Genomic DNA, 14,029 nt, shown 5'->3' with positions numbered 1-14,029 from the left:
GGCATGTAGAACAGGACATGGTAAGTCAAATCCACAGGTCCTAACTGCTGGTCTGGCAAGTTATGCTGTCTATTCAAAAGTAAATCCAATTATTTTCACAGATCAACACACTCCTGTGATTTATTGTACTCTTCAATGACTGAAGGCATTAGTATGAGAATTAAGAGAATGCAGTTAAGTTTCCAGTTTGGTGGCTGACCGACATAGTAACACTTTCCCTGTCTTGCATCTTTCCCCCACTCTAAATATCGGTCATGTTCAGGAAAGACACTTACAGTGTAATACAAAATGTGACTGCTGTTAGTCCAGATGCACTCTACTACCTGCATTTGCACCACTTGTTGCCCCTGTAAGGTTGGCCATCTCTCTGGACAGGCTTGCACACCAGATCCAAGACACGTCTTTAACTGCTATCAAACATTCCCATTTAAAAAAAACAATTATTTTGAGCCAAGGGTTTCCACAAAAGAGTTGCACCCTAGCACAGTGAGATTTTGCTTTAGTTGGAAAGTCTACTACAACAATATTATCTTCCAATTTCCTTTTCTAAGTTGTGCATTTAGCTTAATAGAATGGGTTACTTTAACTGATCCAGCTTACAAAAAAAACCCTTTAGATTTAATCCTTTTTCCTGAGCTCCCAAGGAAGACACCTTAAAAGGTGTTATATAAAACATCCTAAATCCCAGTCATCACAATCTTTCTCCCATCCTTCTTTCAAGTATAAATGGGCATTAAAATAACTACCCATGTCTGAGGTTGCTCAGCAAGGCAAAATATACAGGAGCAACTAAAAACCAACTCTCACCATCAGTAGGGGATCTTCAACAAAATACTGTAGTTTAACTGCTTATTTTCTACCCACAATGTTGCTTTCCAAACAGAGAAGGCTATCTTGGAGATACAAGCCAAGGCAAGCAAAGATGAAAAAGATGCATCCAACTAGCCTCAATTCAAGAAGTTCTGCAGCTGCATCCAAATCTGACTTAAATAATGTATGAATTCAAGAACTAAAAGTTGAGCCAGAAAATTATTGCTGAAGGATGGGTGGCAGAGGGAGGGAGTGTAGGTTTTGGGTATGTTTTTTATTTATTTTATTCCCCCCCCCCCCTTTGTTTGATGATATACTGAAGCGGTCATTTGAGTATCCTAAATTAAGTTACTGCAGTGATTATATATATTAGATATGCAAAAATGAGTTTCAGAAATTATCAAGCAAGAAATCTAGATGGAATTATTTCAGGAGAATGGGAAATCTACATTCGGATGCTAGTGTGGGTTTAATAAAGAGCTAGAATTACAAGAGGCCCAACAAAGCTTAGCAATATTTCAGCCATTGTATGAAAACAACTACAACATCAATTTTGCAAAAGAGTTTGGGGCAAAAGATGCATCAGGGAGAGATGCATGCACTTTGCCTATCTGAAGTCATACGTACAACATCCACAGTTTGTTTCAGACAGTACCTCTTGAGAATATGAAGATGGTAACTTGATGAGAAATCATTATATTCACATTTCCACAATATTTGGATACAAATTAAATGTCAAAGATTAAAATAGTGAGCTCATACAGATCTCTCAGACGTTCACTTCTAAACAAGTGCTGCTCGCCCTGATTAGAGGGTTCAGAAGGTTCCTATGACTCACAGAGGCTGTCAACTGGACATAAGGAAGAGCATCCTTTGACAAGAAAAACCGAGTGACTACTCCAAACTATCCAAGAAGGAAATCTACAAATACTCAACTCTGGGAAGGCACAAAATTGTTTTCATATACTCTAAGACTGCTTCACAAACAGTTGACATAAATGGATGCTATGGTTACATGGAAATTAGAGTATCTATCATTCATGCCATTTAGTTAAAAAAAAAAAAAAGTTAGGTGTTCAGGTGTATAGGTCAGATAAACAACTGGAACCAAAATTAAGCATCACCTGCCTCAAGTTATTAGTTACTACACATTCAGATAGCGTATTGGCACAGTGCCTCCATTACTGACTGAATAATTGGCATTTTAATGCGCCCTTGATGGAGCTTGGGGAGATTAGGAACTTCAGGCAAAACCGACAGAAGTGAGCAACTTCATTGTTTATTTATTTCCATAGTTTACATACTAATGTCCTCAAAGCCTTCACTGGGCATACCTACTACATAAAGGCATATCTCACCCACCTTCTTACGAACAACGCAAATACATTTTTAAGCGTTCTTCCCTCCCTGCTAACTGTACTGCTTCCCTCCTGCTTCCTCACCGTCTTACACTTACTTTCCATTCACCAAAGCACAGCATTTCACACTTACAGAATATGACTGAACACGTTTTGGGTAAGATTTGCTGATAACGTGTTCAAAAAGGCTCCATGAAAATTCACCTTTACTATGGATAACAAGCACACAAGGAGAGCGAGCTCACAGGAAGCATTTGTGCACATTACTAATCTATTTAGTTGGTATTTTATGGAATATTATGGAATGTGGAATAAATAGAGCAACATTAATCCCGTTCTTGACTGTTTTTAAAGAATAACTTCCCCCATCCAGTTTAAACCTCATGTTTACATTTATACAACCATATAAAACCAAGGGCTAGATTACAGTACCATTCCTAAAATCCCTCCAAAACCTCCTTTCCTTTCACTTGCTATTTAGCAGCAAGGTTAAAAGGAGTCTTACCCAGAACACACGGGATTTAAAATAATCTAAACTACTTCAATTTGCTCTAAGCTTTAAACACAAGCAGAAGTCAGTAGATTCATGCATAACATCTATAATGAGAGAGAATCTTGTTTTCCAGTGCGCATTTTACCTGGTGAGATTCTACAGTTTCAACTCAGTAAAGTATGTTAAACTTCACCCGGCACCCTGCTCCAAAAAACACAAACAAGTATCCCTACGCTAAAAACTATTTTGAAGTACTTCTCCACATCACTTCAATTTCAAAGAACTGCATATGCTTACAAAGGTGTCTGTGATTCTATGATACTTTATTCTTTCCACGTCAGAGGAAATGCATTAGAATACAAGTCTGGTTTTTACAAGATTGTTTTCTTGAAGATTAAATTAACTGCACTGCAACTAACCATAACAAGACACTTCCAATTTATTTTCAAAAAGAGAGCGCAACTTCTTTAGCATATAGTAAAAAAGGTGATGGTGACAGGCATAAGGTCAAAAGATTCTACTCCTGTAAGCTTTCCTTCACACTTTGCTACAACATTGCTACAACTTTTCTTAGAAAGTATGATAAGCAGATGTACAAATTGCTCCATATTTGACACGATGCTGTTAAAAAGCATTTGTTTCCTGCCCTCTTCTCCCTTTACATTTCCTCATTCAAATAAATCTGACCTTTTTTATGTCACTGGAAAAAAAAGCACTGTAATGATATGCACCAAGTGATGCCACATGTGAAAAAGCATCTTATTTCTTAATTAACAAAATAAGAAAAGCAGCAGGAAAAAAAGTGCTACTTAACAGGTGAATTGGGATGTAACCTTACATCAGTCCTGATCCACAACAATTTTTCACTGATGTTGTCAACAGTAATTCCATGTCAAATTCCCGAAAGGAAGGAAAAGAAGTACATGTTACTAAATTTCCTCCTGGAAAAATTCAAGAACACATTCTTGATGTTTTTACTGCAAAACATTTGTTCAACACAAACAAAAGCTGAGTGATGCACAGGCAATTTCCTACAAGGTAAACGCCTACAAAACAATGCCAAGGAAAGGCACTAATCAAGAATACAAAGGGAAGAGCACTGAAGATTCTACTACTTTCTTACATGGGAAAATAACATTGTTTTAAAAAGCATAATAAGAACAGAACTACACAGCAGTAGAACTAATTCAAATTTAAAACCCAAGTTTAGATTTGGGAATTACAACTTTTGCAAGAAGTTACTCCTGACTTTGCTTTATTAAAAGAGATGGGTAAGGGTAGGTTAGAGCAGCAAGAAGGAAATCAGTTTTAAAAGCAATGCAGTCTCAACTGTAACACCGATGTTAATAGCTGAAAGGCAAGACTATTAAACTGAATTCACCTTTCTGCCCCAAGATTAGGAAAACCCAGCTGAGAATGCCATGTTAATAACATGAAGAGACTAGGAGGAGAAAATAATTGTCTGTATCATTCATTTTTACTGCCCTCTAAATGCAAATCACATTCAAGAAAGCTTTTCTTCTTTTTGAAGTTTTTCTTCCATAAGATAACACTATCAGTAGACATTGCTCCATCATCTTCTAGATGAAATAAATCAAAGCACTTCTTTCCACCATCTCCAAAATTTCAATAACAATACGTGTACTTGCCATACCTTGTGCTGGAACAGTTTCAACCAGTATCAAGTAACAGATTTATTTAGGCTTAAGCCTACACACAACATAGCCTACTTGGTTTCTTTCCCCACTTTGCCAGAACTTTTTGATGTCACAAACTTCTAAACAGAACTCTCATCATTAATTCTCAGTCAGAAACGTAAGGCACTATGAATCACCGCAGTGACTGCACTAATGTCAGCACTACTCTCACAGTGCTTCAGAAATTGAGGGGGAACCTAAAGCGACTGAACGCTTTTAGCTCCACTACCACTGACTTGCTTCTTGCACTACAAGTCTTTCATTCATACAATTTCATTACATGAAAGTGCAAAGCGAAAGGGTTAAGTTGGCATAACATTTCACAAGCCAGAAATATTTCAGCATTCCATGTGTATAACCTCACAGCCTCAGCTCCACTCCATAGCCTCAGAGGAGGGACATCACACTGGCTGGAGCTTTAATATTTCACATTTCATTAGAAGCTGATCAAACAGTGACAATTACGCCTCCTGTAACTGTCCATAGCGCAAGTGTTAGGTCCTCAGAGTTTATTCATTGGATATTATACGTCAAGAGTACTTGGCTCTGAACAACATTACGGATAACACACATTGTACTTTACCATCTTCCTCAAGAAACGCACTGGACGATATAAAGAAATTATTTATTACACAAAACATTTCCCCATCCTGTGAAAATTAAATTATTGAATCACATTCTCCCCATGTAACAACTGACAATAATTGTTTCTCCCAAAACAAGAACTGAAAGAAATAAAGGCTTTGTTGCAGTCTCTACAGTGCTACTTTAACTCGCATTGCCAAGCCACAGCTATCCATACAACAGATTCCTACAATTAATAGGAAGTGAGCATTTCTCTCCATTAGGAAGTAGTTGTGTTTAGTTGGTTGTTTTTGTTTGTTTTTAGTGTTTTGAGTGTTTTTTTTCCCCCCAACCTCTTCCTAGAACTTATTTACCACTGTGACTGCATTTCAGCATCCACGCTACTTTAATAGCTCAGTTATCTGGGACACTGGCAGATCTGCAGACTAGTGGTAGATATAACAAAAAGTACCTAAACCTCAACAGTCAGAGAAGGTCACTGTTCTACGGATAGCCAAAGCCACAAAAATGCGAAGACTGAGACCCAAGTGTGACTTCATATTTACTGCACTCTCTGAGTGATGGAAGTAAAATCAGAAACCTGTTTTTCAGAATCTTTTGGAAACATGGCCCATGTTATTCTCCATGAACAAATGTGCTTCAGCACTTTGAGCTGTAACTTTCAGCTTTGTATGAAGCTATATATAGCTGTGGTCTTAAAGGTAAATAATTTAAAGCATTGAATATACTAATGTGTATTTTATAATGGAAGTTTAAAAGTTCCAATAGGACATGCATCTTATCTTCCACTATCTCACTGCTGATCATGTGAACTGGTAGTCAATTTAAGTTGCTTCGTGGCATCAAGGCAAGCTAATTTTGAAATTACCATGGGCCCCCAGAGCTTCCTAGAGAATTCTGAAGCTGCTTGCTGTGAGACACAGCTGTATGCAGAGGCTCATGCTGGTTTTAGAGAATAAATCATCTTCAAGAGAGGCATGCCATCACAACAGCAAAAACCTCAGTTTTTGTTGAATTAGAATTCTCATTAAAAAATCATTTTCTTTATTATCCTTACATGTTCTTTACTAGACTTATTGTTCCAGTACCAAAACATGCTATAATTTTTTAGTAAACAAAGTTTCTAGAGAAATGTTTATCATTATCTACTTCTTTCCTTAGGAAAGGCAGTTATTGCAGACTAAAAAACAGCGATTCTTCAAGCAGAACAGATAACAACAGATGCACATAGGTATCTAGGTGGGACACTGACACATAACTAAATGTTTGGTTTTTTTTTTTTTCCTATGTGCACATTTTAAAATGCCTCCCATCTTCAAAAGGTGTAAGCTGTTGACCCCAGCAGCCAACCTAATTCAGTTCAGTTACTCACACAATAGCAATAAGAGTCAGGGACTGCTAAGTCAGTTTAATTGTGGGGGGATTTCTGTATCTGAATGCTTTTCTGTTGTTATAACACAAATGAGAACAAATTTCCAGATGTCTCAGTGTTATTCACTTTTCTTCTAGTTACCCACAAGATGCATCTTCCAGTTCTAAAGTGTTGTTATAGAGCATAGTTGTAATTATTACTAATACATAAAACCTGTAGAGAACTAATAAATGTCAAATATAAGACAATTGTGGTGCAATTTATCATGATAAAAGCAAGCAACACAGCTCCAATTTGTCTATTAGGTATCTATAACTGACACACATTTACTTGGTCTCGACACAAGGAAATACTCCAGAATACTCATTTATAAGTGCATAGACTAGTCCAATGAAAACAGAATCTAAAGATTTGCCTGAAGCAGGATGTTTTGGTTTTGTTAAAGTTTTAAAATAACTATATAATAAATGACAAAATTATTTCATTTTTCCATCTTCCTTAATAAAAAAACATTAGTTTCAATGCTAAAAAATTCATAGCTTCCATCGATTAAACTAATTGCTTTCTCAATGGACTTGTAATATTCATCTTGTCTTTCACTGAGAGGAATCAAACACAATCCAAAGCACCTGTTTGCCCACACTTACTTTTTGTACTTCAATAACTTTAGCAGTTATCTCAGAAGCTGGGAGAAGATGCATCTTTAGAAAAAGGTGTTAAAAGTACATCTCCCTACCTGTTTCTCACTCAGAGCTGTGATTTTGGCTTGAAGTTCATGAAGCTGTTTCTTCAAATCAGCATTCTGATTAGAAAGAAAAAATATCTGTGAGAAAGATATTCCATTTGTTAACATAGAGTAGTAGCAGGAAGGCTTTTTTTTTTTTTCATATTATACTATAAATGCAGCACCTCTGGATGTACAGCCAATTAAAATCAAGAGGCTCAACAAAGCCTTGCTTAAGTTACTGAGTGCAAAAAAACCATCAGAGGACTTTTGTAGCACTCAACGAGAGTCCGGAACTCAGATTTCATTAAAACATCCATTAGTGCTCACCACAATGTAAAGCACATTTTCACATTCCATCAAGTTTACAAATTAAACAAGAAACGTTTGTCAATATATAATATGACAGTATCATATTGCATGCAATGGTACTTCACCTAAAGCATGCGCTCATCTGTGCTATTTATGCAAAGACATACAATTGATTACGTTGAACACCAGTAACCGTATCTATTAAATCTTAACTGCCACACACGCCAAATGAAGGCCAACATACCTAAGTATTCATTTCCAAATGTTTGTGTGCCTTAGACTATATTTAAGAGAATTACATCTGCCTTAGCACATCATTCATATCAGCAGTTGGCTTACAATAGCACTTTAAGATTTGAAAGCAATAAACACCACTATAAAGACGCAGTAAGAAAACAATTTTTACCAGGACTGTTTCTTTTCTACTAAAAATAATTTAAAAGAACCCAAACAATAATGCACTCAGTTTAAAGACTGTGAAGCTCTGAAGAAGTGTGACAAGGAAGCAAACCTCCCTGCAATTTCATTTTCTTTTCCCTAGTTTATGTTGTATACTCTTTACGCTGGATTATGCAGGTTTGCTGTACAACACAACACTAAAACCTAAGACTAATATTGTTACAGAAACTTCACGCTCAAGAAAACTTCTCTGTTCTTATATCCATCTACAATTCTGAAATGCATTAAAATCCCAACTCAGTTATTTGTAGATAGCTTTATCTAATATAAACACAGCCTCAGTGAAACAAGATATTGACTAATCATTCTCCCTTTTCCCTAGATTCTACTTCATACATTTTTATCCCAGAATATTATTAAGAATTCTGAAACAGTGACCAAATTTGCTCTTAATGATTCCATGAACTTTGCACGGCTGTTTGCTGCCCTGACATCTCTCTCACTAGACATGAGCAGAAAGCCAACTATGCTGTAATCACCAGCAGACTTGTCTAGAAAGGAGGAGCAGCAAACTTTTAGCAAGTAGATTTTCCAATACAATTTTACTATGGGGATGGATGCTCTTACTAGCAAGCCTGAAGTAACTCCCCATTTAGCAAACATGAGTGCTCAATTGCAGGATAAACCGAGTCTCTTTACATAGCCACTGGGAAAGAAGAAGTTTTTGCCGTCTACACAAGGATCCTAATTACCCAGGCTTTGGTAGCTCTGAAACACCGCAAGACCAAGTGGCCACACTTCAAATATTACAGTGCCGAAGCCGGATAATTAAGACAGGCGAACTGAATGAAGTCTTAAGCAATGTTCTTCATTCAGACAAAGTTTCTTGGAAGGAGGATCCTCTTTTGGCTTGTATAATAATTCAGACAAGAAAAACACTACATCTAGAAATTGCAGATTTGGCGAAGAGACATTTCCAGAAGAACCAGAGACGTAATACTTGAGTTGCATTATTGCCTGCAAGGGTCCCGTGATTTAAAATACTAAGAAAGAAGCAAAAGGCTCCAAAAAGAGTTGGTGGATTTTTCTTTGTTGGCGTGTATCTTAAAAGAACAATGCAGTCATTTCTTTAAAGATTTGTTCTTAATTGTTTTCTTCTAAAAATTGTGCTAACATGGAAGAACATGATGAAATATCTGAAATTCTCAAACTTGGTGCAGTTATTCTCTCTCTTCTTAGAGATACATAAAACAATACAAAATAGATAGTTACCTGTGGATCTTGCTTCATTTGGGCAACCAGTTTCTAGAAAGAAAGAGATGCAATGATAAAATAAAGACTTATGAAGGATCCCATTGAGCAGTGCAAAACCAACATTTTTGGAGAATCTTTATAAGAAACACACCAAAATACACATTTCATAGTTTGCAATTGCTAGACCTAGTCCATAAGGAATCCAAAATTAATGATTTCTAAACCTATTCTTGTTAACACAGTAAAATTATCACATTAAGTCACCACTTCTCCTCCAAAACTGTTCTTGAATAAGTGATACCTTTGTAGGACAATTTAAGCCAGCTGAAGAAACTGATCTTACAGCCAGGACTTCTCTAGAACTGCAGCCGCCTTTGCTCGCATTCACAAGAAACACAAATCACAGAGAATCACTGCAAACACAAAAGCTGTTTGTGTACTCAGACATAGAACATTTCAAACACCAAAGGACTCCCTGTGTGTTGGCTTGGCTGGTACCACATGGAAGATCCATGTTCAGAAGTATCTTTGCCACTTTTCTCTCTCAGTCAGAGAGATTGATATCACTGCAGAAAAGATGCCCTCTGCATTCAAGGGAAAGTGGATAGATGGTTACCATTCACTATTCTTTCTCCTTCGCTTCCTTCAAGCAGCTGCAGGAGGATGTTGTCTGTTGATAAGCAGGGAAGTTATCAGGCTGTCACTGAAGACATCTAGAGCCCCAAATGAACAGGCAACAAACCACCCTCACCACTGCTCCCAACCCAAATCTCTTCCTTAGTTACAGCTACGTTTTATCACATTACATTGTTCCTAGAACGTGAAAATATGTAGTGCTCCAGCACCAGGAAAAGAAGTGAGGAAGAGAAAGCAAACAAGAAAAATGTTTATTCCCACCTGCATTAATATTACTCAGACAACTCAGATTTGGCCAATGAATTTTTTTGAAGTGTATTCCATTTCACACCCTGGATGTGATACTAATCACAAAAAGCGTAACACACAAATCTGGGTTAGACCACTGGTCTTTCTGCCCTAATATCTTTTCCTAGCCAACAGCAAACATGGCCGTCAGTTGGAGAACTGCACAATCATAGTGTTATCTCCCATCTCTCAGAAATTTACAGCTTGGATGACTTCAGTGAAAGATGGTATCTTAAGCTCAACAGCTAGTAACAAACTTTTTTTCCATTAATCTGCTCTCATGACTTTTTGAATTAAAGAAAACACTCCAAATTCTGTAACAATATGTTCCAAAGTTAAATGAGAATATTCTTACGTAAAAGGACCTCGTTCTTTTGAACATGCTTCCTGTTAATGCATGCATGAAGGTAACTGAAATTATGGAAAGCCATTCTTGCTGTTTGTCTGCTCATTTTCATGCTACATCTATTGACACCTTTCATATTTCAGATTGAGAGCCTCCCTATGCCCTAACCATGCCACTGCTTCGCTCCTTCTTAGCTCCATTCCCTGTACTTCTCTCGTTCTTCTCCATCACTTGCAAACAACGGGATTAGAACTGCATACAACATTCAAGCACTCTGTATTGCAGGAAATGCCTGCTCAGTGCTAATAGCTAATTCAGTGATGTAAGACGGATGGCTCTTCCAAGGTGTACCACTTTGGCATTTATCTACACTCAGTACCATTTTTTCATCATTCAATGTTATGGGAAGTTGAGGTGCTACACTAGCCTTGTGCTTACATGCTTAACTCAGTTTTCCTCAGTGCGTTCCACGTTAGAGCTTGACAAACAAATCTGTTAGTTTTTACACATACAAAGTTACTGTACAGTCTCAATCAAGACATTACACTTAGTGGCTGTAAACTGTTCTAACATATTTGAGGAACATGTAGTACTGCATTATCCCAGTCACAAGAAAAATGTATGTTAAAATGAAGGTATTTTAAAAACACACAAATCTTTTTGCTAAGAAATGAAAAGGGAAAGGATAGCTTGGTTTCTTTCTACTCATCAGCTCAAAGACCCATCCACAAAGCCCATCCCTTCTGTGAGAATAGCGAAATACAGCTCCTATAACACCTCTTGTGATCAAAACTATGAAGAGCAGACTGTTTCAAAATAATCTTAATTAAGTCAACAAAGTAGCAGAATGAACTACTTAGAGTTGATGGGTCTCTTCTCAGGACAAGTAACACAGCTAGTCATGAAGGTGTCTTAATATTAAAAGTTGTACTCTGACATAGCAAGTGACCTGGACAGACTTTCCTTAAAGATCAAAATGAAACTAAAAGTACCTTCTCCTAAAGAACTAAACACCTAATTCAGTATTTTAAGATGCACTCTGTCAAACAGGGAGCATCAAAGCTTCAGAGTTCTGAAGGTGAACTGGAATAGGCAGGAAATAAGGAGCAATTCTACAAACAAAAATGCAGTCATACCGAGCATCACTTTCTACAGCTATGTAAGCAGTCATGACAAGTGACATGCTGCATCAGGGAGAAAAAGCTGGGAGGCTTTGTTCACACAGTGAAGAGCTGAGCTCCATCACAGACACCTGTCCGCCATGTACAAGAGGAGGACAAAATGTGACCGCGTTTCTCTCCGCAAGCTTTTAAAGCGTCCTTGGAAAAAAAATTAAGTAAGTAAAAGACGACAAGCGAGACAACTCTACAGAACATCTGCAGTACTGCCAAAAGAAAGGATATGTTGTATTTTTAAACTGAAGAATTGAAACGTATACAATACATTAAAACTTTTCATTTTGAGATTTTTTTTTGTTTGTGCCAAAAGAGTTTACGTTTCTGTTGATGGCCATTTGAGCAGCAGAGCAGCTCTAGTTCAAGATGACTTTATGAGGCACCCAACATGTTGCTGTAAGCGTTATTTCCCACTGTAAATGCTTAGACTTGTTTAACCTTAGTAACTGGAATCTACACAGTCTGTAAGAAGTAAACAATCTTCTGATATAACGGCTTGCAGTCTCACCCACTGAAAGAAAACTTAATTAAATTTGATTTAAGTGCAGACCTCACTTTTCATGATGGCTGGGCAAAGCAAAAGCAAGTGAGACCAAAATATCCTTTATGTCATTAAAAGAAAAAAAAATAGTCTTCAATTTTTTCTGACCTTCATTCCTTTTCTTCGTCGTTACTACAAACAGATGTGAAAGCTTATTAAAATTCTGTGGGGTTTTTTTGTTAGTTTAGGAATAAAGAGAAATAAAGATAACACACGAGAGGTAAATGCTGTTATACAAACACAAGTGTGATTACCAGTCTGCTCACCATACAGCAGACAACATTTGGAAAAAGTTAGTTATTGGCCTTTACTATTTTAATGCCTGAATCAATGCCATGTGTAATTTCTGAATTCTATTACCTCCATAAAAGGCTGTTTGAAGTTCTGAAGGCAAAGGCCTTGGAGTTTGAGGAGAGCAAAACACTTGCCTTTAGTTCTGGAAATTAACCTATTGTTTTTTTTGAACACTCTTCTCCTCAGCTGAAAGTTTTATCTTCATTAAAGCCGACATAACATCATTTAACTAACTCATCCACCCACTCAAGTTTTCTTGCACTATGCTCATCATTGCAACAATTACTGAACAAGTCATCTGATGACTTGTCCAAACAAGTGTTCTAGGTAACTTGGAAATATTTTCCAAAATTCATACAACCATAAGTTTATTTTATCCGTTGTGTAACACTGTGAGTTTCACAGGTCTGAAAGACATACCTGAGAAATACTTGGAGAACTGTCTTTAGAAAACATTAAATCTAATGTTACTAGATGGCAGCTACCCTGGGTTTATAGGTTCTGCTTCAGTAATTTTTGAATTATTTAATATGCTCATGCCTTCTTACATTTGCTTGAAAAGTTCCTTCACCATAATTTTCCATTCCCAACTTAATATTGAAATTGGATTTAGAATATCAGAAAATTCTTCCAGACAGAAGTTACTGAACACAGTTTTTTGAATGTTTTTTTTTTTAAATCACTGCTAAAGTATATAAAAAAAAAAAATCCCCACCCACAGCCTGATATGTAGATTTTTTCTACATTTGCCAAAAACAACGGGTGGAGGGGTCAAAAAACAGAAACTATCTTACAATATTATTACATAATAGTTATGTAATTAATATATTAGTATATATCAGATATATTACTATATCACTATAACAACCTATAGTTGTAATGGCATTACCTATTAATGCCATTAGTTGTAGTGCTATCACAGATACTGATGTTGCTATTGCTTAAAAATATAAAGCAAGAAAGAATACAAAATACCTGGTGAACCTGAATTTCCACTTTCAGAGCCTCCTGTAGAGTCTGCAGCTCCATTCTCTACCTTCTCCACTTTCTCTAGATATGTCTGCTGATTCCAGTGCCTTTAGTTCCTGGTTTACTCTCCTCACCAGTGCTATAAAAAAAATAAAAAAGAAGAAGTTTTGCTTTAGGTAGGAAAAGACAGAAGTTAGCTTGAAAAACGGGGAAAAAAAAAAAACAAAACAACAGAACAGGAATGCTGTGAACTGTATTAAACTACAGCTTCCTACCCTAAACACGTGGAATCTTCCAAACACAAGAAATTTAACTAAGAGCTGCCTTCCTTAGTGTAGTTTAGCCAAATGCACCGCTTCTCACATACCCCAAAAGTTGACATCCTTGTCCTTTATCTCATTTTGCAGGAAACTATTTCCTTCCAATATTTCACTGCAGTTACATATTAAATTAGAAAACTGCTAAGAATGTTTCAAAAGTAAATAAAAGATCTGCACAGACAAGAAAATATTCTTAAGACAATAAATTTGCAACCCAAATGACAATAAATTGTTAAACTACGTACAGCATTAACATACTTCCACCATACTTTAGAGCTGCGTAGATGGGAGGGTCTGCATGCTATCTGACACAACAACATAACACATTAATAAGGCAGTGCCTAAAGTTTGTCCTGAGTTAGTCACCTTCTGTTTTGAAGGAATAGAAGATATAAAACACAATATATTGAAAAACATTAAGTATTAAATCCTCTGCTGTTTCTAGACGGAATTCCA

General features: G+C 36.7%; 1 protein-coding gene across 5 annotated transcripts in view; it reads right to left on the bottom strand.

Moving 5' to 3' along the window:
- Positions 1-14,029, bottom strand: part of PHF21A (PHD finger protein 21A) — a 100,421-nt gene that overhangs the window by 76,556 nt on the left and 9,836 nt on the right. For 3 of the 5 annotated variants that reach the window (XM_042813941.1, XM_042813943.1, XM_042813940.1), the window contains exons 3-5: positions 13,260-13,392; positions 9,023-9,055; positions 7,052-7,138 (exon numbers count right to left, since the gene is read on the bottom strand). In XM_042813941.1, the coding sequence (XP_042669875.1) occupies positions 7,052-7,138; positions 9,023-9,055; positions 13,260-13,313 (174 nt within the window). In that variant the 5' untranslated portion in view covers positions 13,314-13,392. The remainder of the gene's footprint in view (positions 1-7,051; positions 7,139-9,022; positions 9,056-13,259; positions 13,393-14,029) is intronic. The other 2 variants (XM_042813944.1, XM_042813942.1) reach the window with 1 other exon arrangement.

The sequence above is a fragment of the Centrocercus urophasianus genome, unplaced genomic scaffold (genome assembly GCF_019232065.1).
Source record: "Centrocercus urophasianus isolate 14NV4802_14NV808 unplaced genomic scaffold, USGS_Curo_1.0 seq_14, whole genome shotgun sequence".
Lineage (NCBI taxonomy): Eukaryota > Metazoa > Chordata > Aves > Galliformes > Phasianidae > Centrocercus > Centrocercus urophasianus.
The sequence above is the reverse complement of the archived record's forward strand: the minus strand, read 5'-3'. Positions and strand labels throughout refer to the sequence as shown.